Source organism: Echiichthys vipera (genome assembly GCF_963691815.1).
Source record: "Echiichthys vipera genome assembly, chromosome: 12".
Lineage (NCBI taxonomy): Eukaryota > Metazoa > Chordata > Actinopteri > Perciformes > Trachinidae > Echiichthys > Echiichthys vipera.
The window spans coordinates 15,760,592-15,781,501 of record NC_139837.1 but is presented as its reverse complement, the minus strand read 5'-3'; the positions used below and the strand labels follow the sequence as shown (position 1 = coordinate 15,781,501).

The 20,910-nt window shown below is 42.2% G+C and overlaps 1 protein-coding gene across 3 annotated transcripts; it reads right to left on the bottom strand.

The window, feature by feature from the left end:
- Positions 1–908: 908 nt before the first annotated feature.
- On the bottom strand, positions 909–20,715 carry ktn1 (kinectin 1). Of its 3 annotated transcripts, none has more exons than XM_083924287.1 (36): positions 20,576–20,715; positions 15,378–16,066; positions 15,122–15,286; positions 14,917–15,033; positions 14,695–14,825; positions 14,484–14,588; positions 14,211–14,351; positions 13,895–14,001; positions 13,379–13,523; positions 12,568–12,664; positions 12,267–12,451; positions 12,003–12,092; positions 11,866–11,903; positions 11,682–11,772; positions 11,313–11,381; positions 11,165–11,202; positions 10,958–11,048; positions 10,732–10,800; positions 10,586–10,623; positions 10,086–10,176; positions 9,849–9,961; positions 8,532–8,628; positions 8,217–8,257; positions 8,035–8,125; positions 7,196–7,282; positions 5,516–5,605; positions 5,298–5,384; positions 5,123–5,212; positions 4,947–5,039; positions 4,763–4,831; positions 4,188–4,271; positions 3,637–3,720; positions 2,471–2,554; positions 2,280–2,375; positions 2,052–2,162; positions 909–1,927 (listed from the first exon to the last, which is right to left on the bottom strand). In XM_083924287.1, the coding sequence occupies exons 2-36, from the start codon at positions 16,063–16,065 to the stop codon at positions 1,898–1,900; spliced, it is 3,843 nt and encodes a 1,280-aa protein (XP_083780413.1). In that variant the 5' UTR covers position 16,066; positions 20,576–20,715; the 3' UTR covers positions 909–1,897. The 3 variants fall into 3 exon arrangements, with proteins under 3 accessions (XP_083780413.1, XP_083780414.1, XP_083780415.1); XM_083924288.1 differs by having other exon boundaries at positions 8,217–8,254; XM_083924289.1 differs by lacking the exon at positions 7,196–7,282.
- Positions 20,716–20,910: the final 195 nt, after the last annotated feature.

The window sequence follows — 20,910 nt, the reverse complement described above, 5'->3', positions numbered from 1 at the left end:
ACAAGTATGGACCTGGAAATGTGCATAATATAAGACCTTTATGAAGTAGACACGGTGAAGCAGCATTTAGCTGTTATGCTGCACACAGCTGGAACAAACTACCAGCAGAGCTGAAATCAATCCCAACTGTAAGCATTTTTAAATCCATGTTAAAAACATTTCTCTTTTCACGTGCGTATAGCTGAGCTCTTTTTAATCACTTTAAACATTATCTAATTTCTTTTACTACTTTTTAAAAATTCTTCTTTGCTCCTGCTTTTAACTGTGTTTTTTGTTTTGAAAATTTTTTTTGTCTTTACGTAAAGCACATCGAGTTGCCTTGGTACGAAATGCACTTTATTAAAGATGCCTTGCCTTTTAAAAGAAGGATTGATACAGCTCGCTTTCTGATACACATTCTGCATCAAGTGACCACATCCTTTGTGTTTTTTAACATTACAGCCAGTCAAACATTGTCCTTGATAAGCTTTTGTTTATTTCAGCTGCCGGTTGAATTTTAACTTAATTTCACATTTTTTTACTGGTGTGAAATATTTTGTAAAGCTGAGAAAACAGCCCCCAGTTCTGAGGGATTATACAGCATGTTACCATCACAGGAAACTGGTCACACCCCAAATTTTCCGTAATTTAGGCTGCACAGTACGTCTCCTTCTCTACTGTTACAAACCACTTACCTGAAATACCACAACATGACAAACACATTTTGTGTACAGGGAAGAATAATTATACTTGTCAGCAAAAGCTTCATGAGCAGAAGCTTGGTAATTTCCCTGTGCACATTCAGGTTTTTCGAGTTCAAGGCTATGAATAAAATCAGTTTGAAACGTCAACTCAGGTTGCATGCTGCCCCACAGTGGTAGAGAGATGGAAGTGCAATGGAGAAAAAAAATGCAGCACAGGACTCTGGACAGATTTATCAAGCATCCCTTTTATTAACATCGCCTGTTACAAAAAGAACAAAATCTTCAGTGTTAATGAACTTAGCAACAATATAGCGAGTGTTGATTACAGATGATATGGGCCGCTTATTCCTAGAGTAATTGCAGTAGGATTAAAAACCTCTACACTGTTGACCTGACCTTCTCTTTCCACAGCCAGGATCACAGACTCCCTTCTCTTTGGAGCTGCAGTACAGACTTAACTACAATATGTCCATGCATCTCCATAGTTACAGTCACGTAGTGACCCTTCTGATATGCTGAGACCCCTTCTGATCTCCCTTCTCCCACCCAATACTGAGCCACGGTATGCATGGAGCTATGAATTCATGAATGCATGATGATGCACAGTTTGTGATAGTTTTCTGGTCAAGAGGCAAACAGATCAACAACATAGTGTATTTCAGCAGGTCCTAACTGGTACATTAAACAATACATATCTTTAAGTTAAGAAAAAAGGACTGAAAACCCAGAGTTTGTTTCATCAAGTTGGAAATTTGTATCACTGCCCACTCTTGAAAAATACAACAAAAACTACTGTAGTATTCAAAATGATTTCAATGAAAAATACAGGCGTTTTAAACAGAGGAATGGTTGCCACGCAGTTTAAATTATGCTGGATGTCATTTTTAAGTTTAGAATAAAAATTAACTGGCGATGCTGCTGAAAAAGAGGAATGTGGTGGTAGTGGAGTAGTGTGTTTTGGTACAGTGTCTGGAAATAACAGTAAAATCTGCCTGCTCCCTTACGGCCAACAGTGAGGCTGCACATGGGTCGCCAGTGCCCCGGCCAGAGTCAGTTGGAGGACGTCTACAGTACAGGTGAGGTGACGTAGGTCAGGGAAAAGGGGGGTGGCTGGGTGTGACAGTATGGTGTAATGGTGGTAGAGCTGAGACCGAAGGTCAAAGGTGGTCTTTGTAGTGCAGTCAGGGTGGCTGCGTGGGGGGTCTGTCCTCTCACTATACCTCGGGCAGATCTTTGTCAGCCTCCTGTAGGAAAGCACAAATTTTGACTGTTCAGACCCCACATCCAAATACACTATTGCAAGTAGAAATACTACGACACTTTAAGATTTTGTTGGGCTTCAATCAACAGCATAGGAACAGGCCATACCCCTTCCTGTCTCTTGGTGAGTTGCCGGCTGACACCATGTAGCAGCTGCTGCAGTTCTCTGACTGTTTGGTTCAGTCCTGCAGTCATTTTCTCCTTTTTGTCAATCTCTTCCTGTCAGAGACACAAGGGCTGGTTTAGGGCTCGATGTAACAACCTAAAAACCATACATGCAAATACATACTGTACATCACCAGCTGTTACAACACCCATACCGCCCCAGACTCTTACTCTCTGTGACGACAGACTGCTATTCTCTATCAGGTCATCAGAGTTGTCCGTCACTTTGGAGAGCTCCCCCTGGATCAGATCAAGAGACTGCTGGGCCTGGGTTCAGAACCAGAAAGTTCCACACGTCAACAATGAGGCCTGGAGTTGGACCCATTTCAGCCGTGTAATAAAGTATAAACAAGTCCTCTCACCGTATACAGGTCACCAGCCACCTTTTGCCTCTCATTCTCTTCTGTCTCCAGCTTGAACAGAGTCTCCGTGAGCTGGGTTTTCAGCTGGAATCAAAACAGACACTCAGCACATGTTCTACAGCACATTATAGTCTCCCAGTCCTACCTGTGAATTCCATTTACATTGCATGTACTCAAAGAGCTTTTATCCAGAGGCCCCTACCAACACTGCCAGTATTAAATCAGTACATTTAGTAGAAGTGCTCAACATTTGCACAGATTTAACAGCTTTTACTTGTCCTACTTAGACCATGTCTAAACCAAAAATAGCACAGTTAAAAAAAGGGTTCAAGGGGCTGCGTTGGTGTGGGAATGTTATGTGTAATATCGATCCAAAAGTCCCTGTTGAGTAACATACATGTTTGTTTGTTTTTAAGGCTTAACAGACGTCACAATACTGTACAATAGTTTATGATACCTTATAACAGGATTTATAACTTAATTTTACAAATCTGGCGAGTTATCACCACTACAGCCACTTTGATTGCAAGATATACATCTAATTACACCATTCAACTTACAAAGTAACCTCTCAAATATTAACGATCCTGTGTCTTTTTGTGGTTGTTGAAGTCCTCATTGTGATTATTTAGGAGGCTACATTTTTCATGGCGCTATTGTCGGTCTGAAAGAACCCAGCCAATACAATATAAAAAAAACTGCTAACACAAAGACCACAGAAAAGAACCCAATGACATGCCAAGACAAAGGCCATGAGACTGACAGACAGACAAGGTTTGTGAGAAGGCTGAGGAGGGAATAGTGTGCAGTTCAAGGTGAGGAGTAGGATTATAGCTGAAGATGGACAAAATGGAGCATATTTTTGGACTCTGCAGAAGGAGTAAGCCATTTGTTAGATGCCTGACAAGGCAAAGTGAGATGAAGTGTAGTGCCAGTGTAGAGAAGAAAAAGAGTTAGTCTTGTAAGTGTCAGAGTGTATAGGTGAGTCATCATTCCCAACCTCTGACTTTATTTGGTTTGAGTAAGCACGTTCACTGAGGTTATTGATGTTGATCCAGAGCAGTAGAAGATGGAGAACCCCGTCCTATAGCAGTCAGTGTAAAGTAGAGCCACTACTAAGTGCAGATTTAAAAAGAAGCTCTAGCTAGAGGGTGAGCCACGCTTACCAAATTCAGCTCCTCATTCTGTCTGATAGCCTCTGTATACGAGCCATCAAGTCTGGTCTGCAATTCAGTCAACAGATCTTTGAGCTGAAATTAAGTTTGAGATGATGTTTAATGGGAGTCTGAGAGAGTCAGTCCAGGGACAGCACTACAACTAGCACACAGTCTACGCAGAGATAAGAGCTGGTCCTGCCATAAAGACATCTACAAAAAGGGAACGCTCTTCCTATTAAGCAGAGCCTTGTAATGATAAAGCACAGGATCTTGTTGTGCATGACTGTAAATTACCAAAAGCAGTCTATTAAATTAGTCTGGTATGTGGTGTAACAATGTCATTGGAAGAGCTGACTATGTGAAATGTGTTGGATTTCAGTTCATCAATGCTTAATGTCTGTGCTGTGTGGATTTAATATGCCCCAAATAAACAGGATGTCACATAAACATCAAAACACGCAAGTGACACACACGACAAAGCTCATTCTTTCGCCACAGGAGGATGAAGGCCATGACATGACTGAGCATCACAAAGCAGAATGAGTCAGGCTTGTGCTCACCTCTCTGACCTCTGTTACATAGGTGGCACTCTCACGCTCTGCCCTCTCCAACTCAGACTCCAAGTGCTGCTTTTCTCTTCTTAGCTACGGAGCACAACAGAAGTTCAGAGATACTTATGCCAGAGTCAAACCCCCTCCAAGAAAATGGTAGAATGTCTGAACAACAAGAAGTCTTAAGCTAAGTTCCCACTACAAGACTTTTTGTCAGATCACTGTGATGTTACAAACACAATCGTGCTGTCCAGCACACGCTACTAGATCTTTCCCTAGGAGGAATCCCTGTGTCTGGTTTCCAAATTAACTTTTGTCACAGAAACACACATGAGAAGCGGCACAGGACATGAGGTAATATCATGCGCGAGACAGGATTTCTGGATGTTTGTCAGACAGAAAAAAGAGCTCCAAGTCGTTGGTGGCTGATTTATAGCCATAAAGAAGAAAATAAGGGCTGTCATTTCGCACACTTTCACAAAAATAGCCCGTTTCACCCACCTATTAAATATTTATGGTCTGTTCTCTCTTAGTGCAACAAGAAGAAATGTGAGTGTTAGTTTGAGCTGTATGTTTCAACTCACATTTTCCAACTCTGCTCCATCAGTTAGTCTCTCAATCTCTTGCTCCAGAGCTGTGACTTTCTGGCCCATCTAAGGGAAGGCACAGAAGAATGATGCAATGAAACACGCATAAGGTGCAATAATATGTCACATCAGTGTTTCTGTATTCGATCTGAGAGTTGTTTGCTGCTAAACTTGAGCACACCTCTCTGTGTTCTCCCTGTGATAGCTCCAGCTTGACTTTCCAGCGAGACTCCTCCTGCTCCACGCTGCTCTGGAGGCGCTGAAGGATGCCCTCCTGTGGATGCAGCAGGTAAGACAGCTCAGTTTGGCAAGAGACACCATTACATGAAAGCCTATATGTTAAAACCTCATCCTCACCGTCTCTGCCAACACCTTCTTGTACGTCTCACAGTCTTTCTGTAGAATCCTTTGGGCTTCCTCAGCTTCTTTCAGCTTCTCTGAGAGTTCCTATCAAGAGAAGGAGTATTTGTTACTGAAGATATCAGCAATTAAAGAGGAAAGATGTTCAAATTTACATTCCCAATTTATTTACCTTTGAGTCCCCTGATGCAGGGGTGAATTGTGCAGCTGGGAATTCAGCTGCTGCCCCCTCAAATCTGAGGAGCCACTCGTGATGGTTCTAGTAGAAAGAGGAGATGAAGGGTAAAGAGAAACACCACACAGGAGGAGAAGTGGTACGGGGGAAAACAGGGATTCAAACACAATTTCCATCAAGGTAAAAAAATAAAAATAAAACAATATTACCCATACCTCCTCACTGGGCAGAGGCACATGGGGCAGAAGTCTGAGCAGGACATCTCGGCACTCAGCCTGACACCTTGCCAGTTCTGTTTGGTTCTCCTAAAAGGCCAACCGGAAGGGGGCAAAAAGGAAAAGGACAAAAAGAGGAGAGGATATTGAGCACTGACTGTTCAAATAGTTCAGTAACTTCGAAGACATGGTCCGGTTGTCATCAGAGCAGATGTGACCACCCCCTTTCCTTCTTCCTCATTCTACTCTGCATGATTTTGTTTAAAACCACTGTCAAAATAATCATCAAATCACCCATTGAGCAGCTGGAATCAATGTCACAGGAATGATTTACTCAACATAAATCGTATCATTCTTGAGCACTAGGGTAAACGCTGTCTCACTGCTACTTTCAATTACCCTAAGAAAAACATCAGCATCTTTCAACAGGTCACACCTACACCAAGTGTCAGAAACCTCTGATTCAAAGCACATCATACATTTCAGTCCTCCTGTAACCACAAATGCATCAATCGACTACTTCTGATATTATACAAAGGACCTTGAAACTCTCCAATAAATAATAAAAGGTAGACATCAGTGCTCCCACAATAGGCTAGCATCATGCACTGTCACTCTGAGGCCTGAAGGGGAGAACATATGCCAAACACTAGCCAGCTGGCACTACAACCACTATCCACATTAACACACCGTGTCACAAGGCAGCTCTGAGATGAGTTTATACAGTTGAATACAACCAACATGCATTGACAGGAAACAACAGCTGCCAAGGAACTCCCCGGCTCAGCTCTAAGAAGGTGCTTTCTACTGTACTCAGATGGCAGAAGAGCAGCTGCTGTGCTGATGGTTCAGCATGTCCCCGTTCTCAATGTAGGGGGAAGGAGGGCAAAAATATACGCTCACTGGAACCGTTAATAGACCAGCTATCTGGTTGCCCACTGTGTCTACACGGAGGGATCTGCAGCTAAAAGAAATATACTGTAAATTTTGCTTCACATTTTGTTACACAAAGATCTTTCAGTCATGCGTAAGGATCATTGAGGAACATGAGGCCACTGGTGTAGTCATTAAAAGTTTGGAAGGATCAAATTCCCTTCAAAAAGAAAGCATTCAAATCAAAGTGAATTACACGGATTTTCATTGACTGATTATCTGGTGACATTGACAGTACAGATGTCACAAAACAGAATGGGGGGGGGGGGGGGGGGGGGGGGCAAAACATGATAGAAACGGCATAACATAAAGACAGGAAGCAGAACAAATGAATATCATGAATCTCAACCTGATGACATCTAATGAAACAATTTCTAGGTCACTGCACACTCATTTCCAAGCATCAGCCTGAGCTTTGGGCAGGGGCGAAATCAGCGGTATATTTCAGAGCTTAAAGCAAAAATGTATCCGCCAAAGAAAGCGATATTTGTTAAGTTTATTAAGTCTGAGATTCCCAAGGGGAGTAGCATAGGTCAACAGCTCAGCACAAAGCCAATTGTAAAACTTGAGGCCAAACAACAAAGAGAACGGGACAGAGTGAGGTAAATGAGTATGCAGCTTTGTTATGGATGATGGCCAAAAAGAAATCTCACTGGGTCAATTATGGAAAAAAAAAAAATACAGCATTTTGGGGGGGATGCATCAGATTGGAACTAGAGTGAAGGAGACTGAGGTGGGGTGTCGAACCTTGACAGCTTTGCTGAGTTTTCCTTGAAGCATGGACTCGGTGGCTGACAGAGCTTCCATTGCACTCCAGTTTTTCTCCCGAAGCTCCTGTTTTGGTCAGTTCCAGAGAAATACTACTTTCAGTTCCTCAGGAAATATGCATTATGTGACGCTCAAATAAAGACTGCTACAATAATCAAATAAACCGACCGCATTTCTTGTTTTAAAGTTGCTACACTCTCTTTTAACCCATGCTCCAATGCTCCTAGAGAGTCCCAGTCTCGCACCTCGTGTGGGTAAAAGCAACATGCACAGTACACAAGAAATGTATTGCAACAATCAATAATTTACGAGTATTTTCGATTTAAATTGAGATGATGTCTGAAGATATATAGGGGAGATACAAAATATATAATATAAATATGCTTTTCAATTCCAATATGACTCAAAAATAAAAGGTAGGCGAGATTCTAAAGCTGTGAATCACCTACAAGCACAGACAAGCTTGCCGAAACAGGCCAATGGCGAGCATAACAAGAGTAGGCTGGAAGCCCTGTTATGCAACGCTCACCTTAAGCAATCCAAATCAAAATAGACATCTGTACTGCTGCGTACATGTTGAGAACACAACTGTAGCTAAGGAAAGCTTCCCATTTTGTTTAAAAAAAAAACAAAAAGCAAAACAAGTGAGACTAAGTGGCAGGGTACAACAGGAAGTATGGATGTATGCAGTGTGCGACTCCGGTGTGAGGGGAGTGTTTTGGGGTACCACACAAGAGGAAGGGATGATGTCTCGCAGGGCTACACCAAAGCAGTTACTGGTGTTAATACAGTTCAGGTCATCGCTGTAGGAAACCTACATTGTTCTTCTTCCTGTGAAGCTCCAGGGAGTCCCTCAGCTCAGCCAGCTCACCCTGCAGATCTGAGACCTGCCTTTCCTTCTCCGACAACCTGATAAACAACATACCCACTCATTATTTATTGTTATGTAGTAATGGGGCCTTGTGTGTGAAAAATATGCTCGGCACGAAACATTACTCACTCTGTAAGAAGCTCTGGGCTTGGCACTGCTGTGTGGGACTGCTATTCAAGAAGGAGATAAAAGACTCAGTTAAAACCTGGGGAATGGGAATTTTTATCTCTTATAACCCTCATAACAAAAAAGATCAAAATGTAAGAACAATTTGAACAATAAAGTGTTTTTTCTTGGCTGAAAGTCAAAAGAGCCCCTTCCTTTTACTTAATTTGCTCTATTTTTACTTGGTAAAGTATTTTAAAGCTAGTCAAATCTGCCCGATTCAAACCATAAAATGTCACACTTGTACTTAATGAGCAATTCTTTAGGATCGTTCCTCACCTGTTGGTGCATTTTCTCCACCTGCTCACTCAGCTCCTTAGTCTTTGTTTCCAGCTCAGCCTCCAACATCTGGATATCATGGTCCTTAGCTGCTAGCCTGTGAATTACATGTGCTCCGATTAGTTTGTGGAAATGCTTTAAGCATTTCCAACCTATGTTATCCAAATCTTTATCGTTATTATTCTTCTGTACGTGTTTCAGTCGCCTATAGCTGCTGCATACTTTGAGCTACAAAAATCATTCAATTACCAAAATGTTCAGCTCCTTCAGCTGATTTATTGTCAACTTCAACTTTTTCATATATTCAGCCTTTTTCATATATTTTTTTTTATAATGCAAACCAATGGAGATGGGTAAAAATACTCTTAAAACATGCCCATCTTTGAACCTTATCTAGTCCAACATACTTCCACCTACAGACTTCAAACCATCTTTCAACAGATTGCAAGACTATGAACTATTTAATTCTTATTCAGTTTTTGGATGTCTTTTACAGTTTTCCTAAAATCACAGTTTATGTTTTTTTAAGACCTGATCAGAGTTTATAATGAGTGTGTATTACGCCGGTAGAGTGAAGAGAATCTCTTTGATCTCTCCCCCACTCTGGCGTTCCACTACATTTACTTCTCAGATATAAATTTGATCTCAAAATGTAGGCATTCTTGTCTTCTTTCATAAAACTTGCTCATTGTAGCACTAGGACTTATAGTTTTTTTTAATTCTGTAGCTCAAAGCACCAGGTGCCTTCCTGCTCTCATTGACTCCAATGTTAGAATTTGTTCAATCGAACGATCAGAGAGAAAACTTCATGATTTTAAAACTATGATTTATCAGTCATTTTTAAAAAAAATACAAGTCATAGTCTTTCTGTGAGAAGGAGTTGTTTCAAAGCATGTTTCTATGCATTTCAGCACAGACACCAGTGCTTAGTTTGACCTACATATAAACTGATGTCCATTGCAACCTTTGATTTGTCTCAGTTGCGTGAGGAGGTCAAAAGTTCTGTCCTAACAGTACCCGGCTGGGAACCGTAGCGCTGGTTCGAGTCCCTGTATGGAGGAGCTGGCCTCTGATTGGCTCTCACAGAGCTGGCCCATATTCAGGTCTTTTATGCATTTGCACATATTCAGCTTTTTAATGTTATTTCAAAATGTTCAGCTTTTTTTATATTTTTGCAAACAAGCTTTTTTTTCCACTGTAGCTTCAGAGTTAAAGCATTTCCACATATTTCCACAGGAAATGCATTTTCTAGTTAGATTAGTCATTAGTCTGATTTGTGAAGGCATGCTGTACGACTACACGTGGAAGCACACTTACTGAGTGTGGAGATCTTCGAGCTGGGTGCCAGAAGTGGTCAGGTCTTGTTGTGTCTCCTTTTGGCTCAGCTGCTCCATCTCTTCCTGCAGGGCAGCCAACTGCTGCTCCAGAGCCTGCGACACAAAAACTTCTTCAGACAAGTGCTCAAAGTAGGACAATACAACATAAAAAATATAAGGGAGAGCATTTGACATGTGAACACTCAGTATATCATTGGTATAGAAAGAAAGCCCACACCTCAACTGTCTTCTCTCTGGCAGAGCAGCTGTCTTGTGCTGTCTGTAGACTCTCCTCCATTGATTTTAGCTTAACATCCTTCTCTTGGATTCTATAAAGCGAAGTGAAACAATGGTTCATCACAGTTTGAAGTCACAGTGAATCTGCTGATATGTACATAATGATATCCTCGACAAGAGGACATTAAACAGTCTCTATTGCCAGCGGAGAATAACCATCAGGGGTGTGTGTAGGGAGTGGCCCGGAGTGCCAGAAGGAAATAGTTTTGATATGCTGACAGTAGAGTAAATAGTGGCCTTAGGTTTCATAATGACATTTAATTATGACTTGCATTAGTTGCTTTGTATCTCAGCTAGTTTGCACAGCTGCTGCCACCACTGACTGGCGTTATTGAAACTAAAGTCAGTGTTAGTCTTTGTGTGTTGTGGATGGGGTTGGGTGATTGTAACACTATGTACTATTACAATGTCATGATCCTAAATCAGCTTGATTGATCTTACTTGTTGTGGAGTTCTTCCACTGTCGACTCTGATGATGCCTGTGATTAGGGGAAAAGACAATTTAAAAAAAAAATGAATACAGAATAAGGTAGAAAAAAACAAACAAACACAGGAACAACTTTTAATAACGATATTAGACAGCTCACCTGTTCTGCCGTCTTTCTCATAAGGGCCTCTATTTCTTGTTTTAGTGCCTCATTTTCTTCTCTTACAGCCTGCATCAGGAAGGGAAATGACTTCAATATTTCTTTTCCTTTGCTCATTTCGAATTGTACTTACAAGGCAACCAGCGAAATGCAGAGTCATTTCAAATCTTAAAGCGTGCTTATGTCAGTCAAATGAGTGAGAGAGGCAGCACAAGAGAAAAATCACCTTGAGCTCTTCCCCCTTGTTGGCCACCTCAATCAGCCCTTTCTCCAGCAGATCCTCTACAGTTTTCATGTTGTCCTCCTTCTCGCGGACACTGGGTAGGAAGCAACATTTTATACGGTTATTCATTAGGGATTTTTAGTTTTATGGGAAGAACAACAATCCTTACTAGCTGACATATTCAAAATATGTTCTACTTTTCACACACACCTCTTCTGGAACTGGTCCAAAACCAGTTGGGAGGCAGTCTGCAAGAGGGAAGTCAAATAGAGAGGGTGTGTCAAACAGAAGAACACACAAACACATAGAGGACTATTATAATTTGGAAAAACAGAAAGTACAAAAGTACAAGGCTAACCTGATCAGAGATCTGTGCCTGCAGATTCTGAACCTCTGCCTTCAGTGACATGTTTTCATTGTGCAAGGCCTGCAGAGGAAAACACAGGAAAGGGAGAAGACACTTATTTTGTCAAGACAATACAGGATCTGACAGATTGTTTGAGCAATGACCTAGCACTCAGAATTCTATCTTGAGTTAGGAAACCATTAATTAAATGATATCCATTTGGCATCCAAACTCAAGATATCTGCAAATCTGAAACAAGCATGCCGATTCCCTATGAACAGAATATGAGGCCGAGCACACGTTTACCAAATTCCAGCAGAGTAAGGAACCAATGCACTGTTACTATAAGAAGCAGTAAAAGAAGTGCTCTTGCAACTATACCTGCATGTTAGTTTCTCTAGTGGCTCCACCGCTTCTCTCAGCATTTAGAGAATCTTCCAGACTCTTCCTCTGCAACTCCTTATCGGCCAATCTGAACAGAATAGGGGAGAGCGGAGAAATGGCTCACAACAGTATGACTTGTAATGCAGTCAGTATTTCTGAAAGGGTCAAAATGGTTTCTCACAGCTTCTGTAGCTCCTCGATGTGAGAGACCTGAGTGACCTACATAAGAAAACACATCTTATTAGCCTATATACATAGTCTTGCAGATGAGCATGTTTTTCATACTAAACATGAGGTAAATGAGGTTGATCCAATCACCTGTGAAGATATTTGGGCCTGCAGGGTCTCATTCTGGACTTGCAGGGTCTCGCTCTGGACCTGCAGACCTTGGTTTTCATTCACAAGGTCCTGTTAAAACACACAGACTGTGTTATCGTATACAAGAAGTGTGTGTTTCTCTGGTTCAGAGAAAGTCACTTTGCGTTTCAATATGGAATCTATACTTCAGAAAATCTGATCCAATTTAAGCAAAGATGTACTAAAAATTTGGAAAACTTTGTGTATGATGTTGTGGCAGTTCACCTGAACCCGGGCTTGCAGTGAGTCATCAGGCATACTGTGCTGGGACATCTCCATAAGCTCCATCACTCTCTGCTCCAGCCGCTCTTTGGAAACCATGGCTTCAGTCAGGCTGCTGTGGAGGGTCTGGATCTCCTTGTTCTTGTTGTTCATCTCCGTCTCCACTGCCAACAGCTGGCCGTGAAGCTCTGCACGCACACATACACAGACAATCAGTTACTGAATGTAAAGTGATGATTCACTTTAATGCAGTTGAAGCAACAAATTAAAAGATCCAATTTTCTTTTGTATAATATTTTGTGACCTTGCTTTGAGGCCTGAAGTTTCTCTCTCTCAGCATTGACATTGTGGAGGAAATTCTGGAGATCTTCCCATCGTCGCTTAGCATCTTGCAGTTGGGCCTGGGGTTGGAGAGATATATCCAATTTGGTGAACACTTTCCTCCCACACAATATAGTAGAAAACAAGTCTTGTATTGCCACAAAACACCGGGTTAACTACCAAATGACATCCACCAATATTCTTTCCTTTCACTTTCAATGTATTTTCTGTAGGGTCAATGACGGAGATTGATTTGCATTAATGCATTCTACAGTCTCCTTTCCCTCAACAATTCAAACACAGCTTTGGATACGCAAACTAAGTACAAAACATCTTGCAGACATTTTAATTGATTTTTCTAGTTTATCAAATAAAGACAATCCTTTTACTGTCATTAAAATCTCTATTCTGGACATGGCTCTCGGGTTCTTTGCTGAGACTCTTGTCGAGCTAGCAACTTAGAACTCCCATCTTCGATCATGGTCAATGAAAAGACAGGAAATGTTGATTTGGGTGTCTTGCAGGAAAGTGTTCATACACAGCACAAAGCCTCAAACATTCCTGCTTCCAGAGCCAACACAATCCTCCCAACCCAGGTCCTATTTCCCACACCCCGCCCCAGGACTTCCACTATAACCTCCTCCTATTTCCTAGCTAGTGCTACCACACCCGCTAACCAGATTTGAAGCTGTGCGGCATGGCCCAGGGTTTGTTCAGCTCAGTTCATTTTTGTCTCGGCTGGGGAAATTGAAGCAAAGGCTAAGTAAACATATTGTGCATCTGGATTAGCGTACCTCCAGCTGGGACACATTCTGCTTATAGCTGACCTCCAGTGACTTCCTCTGGTGCTCCTCCTGCTGAAGCTTGCTGTTGTTGTCTGCCAGCTCTTTCATCATACCGGCGTACTCAGAACGTAGCTTGTTCAGCTCTGCTGAATTTCTATCAAGCAACGTACAAACAAGCAAAAATTAGTGATAGGAAGAATTATTGTGTGGTGATGTTGATGAACAAACTCCAAATGACTGTATGGGGCATTTCAAATTGTGTAACTGTCCATACAAATGGATCACTTAAGCCCCTTTCACACATGCACTGCAAACCTGAACTTATCTAGACATTACCGACACCAAATGTCCAATTTAGTTGGACCTGGCAGCTAAGAGTTTACCCTCCCAGCTCACTAGTACAAATAGTAGTAGTAGTAAGCTGAAATTCTAATATGAATTGGATCACTACACCAAGATGAGACATGTATGAAGCTCCAGACAGCATGACAAGTAGGGTCTTATCTATCGTGGTGTAACACTGACTTGCTCTCCATCTGGTTTGTGGCGGAGCTGACTGCGTCCCTCAGGATGCCGTTCTCCTGCTGCAGTCGAGTGATCTGGCTTTCCAGCTGTTCCCTCACCTGCTGGAACTGCACATAAACAAGAGGATTCATTCTCGATGCTGCTTTGAGAAGAATGCAAAAAGGTCTGGGCTCCTTCATGTTTTTCAAATTCCAGATTTTTTTTCCCATAGTATTGATGCTATAGAGTGTCTAATATAATGTAATAACTGATAATAAAATAACAACATTGGAAACAGGTGGATTAATGTCCATACTTATGCAAGAAATCGAATCACCTTTATCTGCATGGTCTGTAAGTCCTGGTAGCTGCCTTGTGCTTTGCCCTGCATGCTACCCAGTTCTTTCTCCATTGCTGCACGTTGCTCTCTCATCATCGCCTCCACTCGGCCTGTCTTTTGCTTCTCAACCTGAAGCTCCTAAAGCACAGACGTAAGTGGGCATATGAAGCTCTTCACTGAAAAAAAATGGCATTACTCTATACGAACAATAAGCACGGTATAACTCATTAATTGTATGTACTTCATTGAGTAGAACATGGGAATCCAGACCTGGCTAAGCTGTTTCACTTTGTCCTTGGCAATAGAAGCCTCCTCCTGCAGAGTTGTAAGAAATCTCTCTCGTTCCTGTGCAGCCGGGTCAGGCCTAGCTGCAGACTGTTGGGACAGAAAACTCAACTAAGGTCTCCCGCCAAATGCAAATAGTGTTAAATGTCACTTGTCACAACACCTAAATCAAATGTATTCATTATTAATCTCTCACTTTCTGCCAGGCATCCAAGGCATTAGGACTCTTCTCTCGGAGGAGAGCCATCACACTGACCGCCTCGGCCTCTGACAGAGCCAGGCTGGACAGACCAGACAGCAGTTCCTTCAGCTTCACTTCTGTGTTCTCTGTTATTAACACACAAGACAGAGGATGCAATTATTATTGTTACAGCAAAAACAAGAAATACTGGGCCAGACTTGTTTTTAATCCTCTCACCCTTGTCAGTCTCATTCTTCTGTTTCTTGCCACTCCCTTTCGTTGGTACATCATCATTATGACCAGCCTGGTGGTTGGCAGAAGCTGCTGAGTCAGCCAGAACATGGGCTTCATCAACTGGATTTGAGAAACATTGGTTGATTATGCTGATTTATGGATATATTATGCTATAATTTAGCATGTGGGATTATTGTATCACCATTACCATGCTCGGTCTTCTGCTTCTTGGCAGAGTTTTTCTTCTTGCCACTGGTAACACTTGGGGTTGCACCATCCAGAACTTTGGTTTCAGCCACAATGGGAGCTTCCTTCTTGACTGGAGCTGGAGCCTGTTCAGCCTTAATCTCTGACTGCTGGTCATCCACTGTAACTGCAAGGAATGTATTGAGTAAAAGAGTTAGCTATTTCTATCTTTGCTAGGAAAAAAAGTCACACATTCAGTTGTAATCTTGGTTACTCACCGGGTTCTGCTTTTTGTTTCTTCTTCTCCTTTTTCTTACCAGAGATCTGGGGAGGTGTTTGAGCCTGAACAACAGACTGAGCAGCTTGGATCTGGACCTGGACCTCAAGCTGGGGAGAGGGAGGGCTGGACTGTTTGCCCACAGCGAGAGGTGGCTCTGTCTTGCGGCTGACAGGCTTTGAGCCGTTCACTTCTGGCTCCTCAGGAGCAGCAGCAGCTGCTGCAGCGGCGGCAGCAGCAGCAGCTGCCTTAGCAGCCTTTTTCTCTTTCTTCTTTCGCTCTCTCAGAACAGAAGGAGCATCAGGTGATACAGAAACAGGCACATAGGGAATAGGTGTTGCTGGAGCAGGATCTGGAGTAGCCACTGCTGCAGGTTCCTCCTCTACCTCCAAAGGGGAGCTGTTGGCGCCATCCGCCACATCAAAATCCCGAAGATCCTCTTCCGACTCTCCTCCACCACCTCCACCTCCTCCACTGGCACTCTCCTTCTTCTTGCTCTTCTTCTTTTCGTTCTTCTTACGGGTTTCTGGCTTGGATGGCGGTAGCTTGAGGTCGCGCTTCTGCTTTGCCAGCACCTCATCGTAGGAGGTTTCCTTCATGAAGAGCCAGAAGAAGAGAAACATGAGGGCAATGACCAGGGAAGGGGCCAGGATGAGCAGGTACTGAGAGTCGTAGATATCCACCGCCATTCTGAAGAGAAGGAGAAAGACACAAGAAAATGTTTAATTTAGGTCACTTGACACAGACAACACCAACAGTTAAAAAGCAGACCTGCTCCATTCCACATCACGATATGCCAATACTTTCCACCTACTGAACGTATTACATTATAGTAATAGCGTTCTACCAGTAAAGTAAAGTGGCAATGGCTGCTCAAATCCAGAGATCATTAGAACATAACAGCTCAAAGAATTGATGTATGGGATGGATATGAGCAGCAAGTTGAAATCACAAATTCATGTACAAGTCCTTGTTATATATTAATTTGTAGATCTAACACTGCTACCAGCCATGAGAGCTAGCCTGTGATGTGTGAACTGGTGCAAGTATGAAATAAGGACGAGGTGTGGGTACACCAATAATGTGAGAGGGTGCAAGTGAGAGGACTCTCAGCGACACCCTGTCCTTCCTTAGTGATATGATCCAATTAGATAACACTTACCCAGCTATACAGCTTAACATCCTCCCCACCTTTATATAGGTTCATAGACAATAACCCTAACCCTATGCATGTACTTGAAACATGGCTTGGCAAGAGCCAGATAGAAAACTTCACTCATACTGGCTTTAAAAGGGGAACAAAATAGGTCAAGAACATCTGAGACAACTAGGTTAAAAAGAAGACGGCTCACTGTCTCATGTAGTCACTTCCCCCGATCAGCCCCTATGAAGATGACTTGGTGGTATTCTAAACACATATCAGGATGGATTTGCAAGAGGCAAAAATACACCCACATGCAAGTGTCACTCGCTGACGTCTGCTGCAGCTGCAGTTTGACCCCCGTCTGCCTCAAGCCAAGGAAGAGGAGGATCTTCTTCCATCGCACGCAAGGTCTACAGAGATTTTATCAGTTTAGCATCTACCAAGATATTCTTAGGAACTATGTGCTATCTCCCCAAGGTTACACAGTGAACCAGAGTGGAATCAGTGCAGGTAAAGCAGCAATTATGTGTGACTCAATGCATGATTAGAAACCACTATAAACCAACTGTAAGCATTGTTCTTAGCATAAATGACGCTGATGAAATGGCTGCATGAAGGCGGTTAAAATGAGGTGGATTGTAGGCCTACATGTACATCAATTAATGCGGCCAATCAGTCAAGTAATCTGATTAGTCTAAGAAACATTCTAACACTGCCATACATTTCAGACAGGGAGCTTTCTCTTGTATATTATGCCCCACTGCCTTTATCTTTCTTGATTACAATATGTTTTCACCCTGGATGCAAGTTTGATGGGAAAATCACTGAGGTGCAATTTTCTAAGAGGCAAAGTCAGTAAGTGGTACCAGTCCTGATAACATAAACAGAACTCTTTCCAAACAGTATTGCACACACATCAATGTTTTGTAAAAGCATTTATTACAAAAATGAAAGCACTGTTGTGAAAAAGGGGGACAATTTAAGCCCCGGGTGATGACTGGAGCATTTGTGTTGTCAACAATACAGAGTGGCACCAACAGTGAGTGACCCGAAGTTCTGCACAACCCAATTCTATATCCAGGATCTGTGGCAGCAATATAGCGTAGGAGTCATTGTCGTAGAGCAGACCTCTTTAGTAATTTGGATTAAGGAGATTACCCATGATAATACATTTAAGAATAACTTTCCACTGCAGGGCTTCCTGAGAACGGGCAGGCTTATCCTTACAGTGTAATGCTGACCCTGTTTCAATCCACCTCGGAAACCTCTCATTACACCATCCACAACACACACAAAAAATATATACATGTCCTGTTATAATGTTTAATATTTGACGTATCTTTTGAATATTTTACATATCTTTAAAAAATATTTAGCCTTTCAGCACAAATATATTCCTTTGATAATCGACTTAGTGTTGACTGACAGATACATCTGACAGGCTTTCTAGTTAGGAATGTTTTCCTTAGCATATATTCAATGCCTATACATTTCCTCTGAGGTGTTTGTATGACATCTATGTCAAAGAGCATGCATTCCTCCACACTCTGTAGGCTACAGCTGGGAACAAAACTCAGAACTGTGTGTTAACTGTGAGCAGAGAAAGAGCAGTTGGTTTAGAGAGCACTGTGGGAACTCTACACAAACTGAAAACCAATACCATGATGAAAATATTAGCCTTTACTCCCTTCCTGTAAGCTGTATAGTTTTTACCTGTGACCTCATTAGAAGATGTGTCATATTACAATGACAATACAGAAACCACACAATAAGAAGCATGCCAAGACCAAAAAATCATCTTTTCAGTGGCCTGGAGATTATGACTGTCTAAATCTTGGATGTGAACCAACTAGGCCAAACTTTTATCAAATAAGACCAAAGACGTAAGGAAGCCGTATTACATTATGTACTACATGCACAACGTGGGTAAATTAGGCAACAAGGTTTTAACTGCTAACTTTCAGTGGCTACCATATCAGGAAATTGTTTGTTATGTCAGATTCATTGTTTGTTCCAGGAAAGCCCAGTGTGAGACCAAGTGAAGCTGTGAAATAACTCTCAAAGCAACATTGCATCTTGACACATTAGAAATGGGTTGAGTAAAAGTTTGTAGCCCGCTTGCTTTTTTTTTTTTTTAAGCCCAAGGCCTCAAGAGTGCATGAGAGTGAAGGTACATGGGTTTTCTTGTGCAGCCTGAGCCTTGTCCCAGCATCAAAATGAGCCCGGAGGACAAAGCCCTCTCGGGCTGTTGGCTCCCCGGAATCTAGCCACTTGGCTGGCCAGGCCTCCTGATTTGGCACGCGTGGACAGAGAGGGAACTCCTGATAACTATCTGGCCAAAAAAAGCAGCACAGACAGTACTTGAAAACCAGGTCATGCAGCACTCTACATTTAATATCTTTAAGATGACAACAATTCACAAAGAAGCACATCAAAGGTTCAGAAAAGCACGGCAACTTGGAGCTAGTCCCGCAAACCATTTCTCTAGTATACACACACACCACAAGTGTAATTTCCAACAGAATTTTTTGTAACTCAGAAGATGTTGCTAGTTCTTGGCAAAATGGCTAAAAATCATATTATGAATCAAATGGAGTGGCAGATAAGACTGTGAGATGGTTATGTAGGAATACTTAAGCTGTAAGAAGACAAACCGATGATTTATCATTATCAGTATTCCAGTAATAAACAAATCAGAAAGTAGCAAAGTACACGGTAGGGCATCTAACTATAGTGGGAAAACATTAACAAATAACCTAGAGATACTGTTCCTCCGAAATGTTTTTTTCCTTCTTGTCAAACTGCAACAAGTAATCTAAAGAGCGTGGTATTGAATCAAGTACAACCAACAGCCTACACCCTAGATAAGAACCTATCTACAGACTGCACGAAAATTTACAAAAGCTGTGATTACACTTTTTTACGTGATTTTTGTGATCAGATAACAAAGACAAGTGTAACGATAACCAAAGATGCCAATAAGACAGTACTGACTCCGTGCCACAATACAGGAAAAGTTCAGGAATAGCTTTACAGATAGATACTTTATTGTCACTGCACACCAGTACAACAAAACTTAGTTAGGAGCAAACCTGAGATACCATAATAAAACAGGGAAAAGTGCTCAATGTGGAGACACAATGAGTACACAAATATCCACAGTAAATATAAAGTACAAAAATACATAAAGTGCATAAGAGAGCTTGTGTTCAAGGGGAAGAAAGTTTCGGAAAATGGATGCAATGGGTGCTTGAAGGACAAAAATACTTTGGTTCAGTGTCCATTTAGCATTAAAGCTAGCTTTATTTTAAATACTAGTCATCAGGACATAGTGTAACAATTATAGCGTACATAGTAATATATTTAGGGACTTCCTTATTGCAGAGGTAGTGGGGTTGCCAAACTTGTCTTTGATGTCCAGGAAACCTCCTTATAAATTCAACCAGGGCAGTTGAGAGTACCAAATGTCCCAGCATGCTCAGTCATGTCTAATCGCCGGCCTTGTGCACACTACTGAACGTAGATACGCAATGGCAGCTGTTGTTAACACCAAGAAAAGGGGTTACTTGTGGATACAGCCTGTAACCACAGAAATAGCAGCACGGGTATAAGCTATAGCGTGAATCATACCCGTGCTAAATTAACCTAGAAGTAACACGTTATATTCAAAAGCGAAAGAAGAGGCACACACATGTCGACGGCGTCTCATTTCACCGACAGGACTAGCAAATGTTTAGTTAAACTGTGGAGGCCTACTCTGGACATGGCTACAAGTAGTTATCATGGTTTTCATACAGTAAAAAGACACGTCGCCACTCTTAAGTTCGTCTGTGGCTCCGGCGCAGCCTTTCTGAATGAGCTAGCTAACGTAAAAAAAAAAGCTAAAGCCAACTGACGTGACACAGGTAACGTTGCTTCATTCTTCCGTTCAAGTCCTGAGGGCCGTTCCCAGGCCTGGGTAAAAAAGCAGCTTAGCCGCGCTAAAGACCCCGAGCGGCTTCTTAACAAGAAATAAACGTATGATATCGCCGAGAAGAGCTAAAACACACGCATACCTGTAGCTTCAGTTTGCTGTTCCCTTGGCTAGAGGTGAAATGATGGCGTTGTTCTGCGTTGACTCTGGCAGACTCCTGACTTCCCAGGGGCAGCGGCTCCAGCCTAGCTTTCTTCTGCGCTATCCGTCAGACTATCTGCTGTTCTGGTTCGCGGGGGCGGGTCATAAGCAGGGGGGCGCTTGTTTTGTGACCGCGGGCACACCGGTCGAAGCCGTTACCACGCAAGGCAAAAAAGAGAGCTAGCCCCGCCTTTTCGAGACAGCCTTAGCTCATGAATCTAACTTTCAACAGAAGAAAAGAGGGGAGTGGTCATTGCACTTCCCCAGAAGTCTACA

Excerpts from the sequence above, each read along its gene's own strand:
- ktn1 (XM_083924287.1), bottom strand. The coding sequence starts at position 16,065 with ATGGCGGTGGATATCTACGACTCTCAGTACCTGCTCATCCTGGCCCCT. Across the intron at positions 11,773-11,865 it reads ATCGAGGAGCTACAGAAGCT|ATTGGCCGATAAGGAGTTGC; the intron begins GTGAGAAACCAT and ends TATTCTGTTCAG. Across the intron at positions 8,258-8,531 it reads TGGAGAAAATGCACCAACAG|CAGTCCCACACAGCAGTGCC; the intron begins GTGAGGAACGAT and ends CTTCTTGAATAG.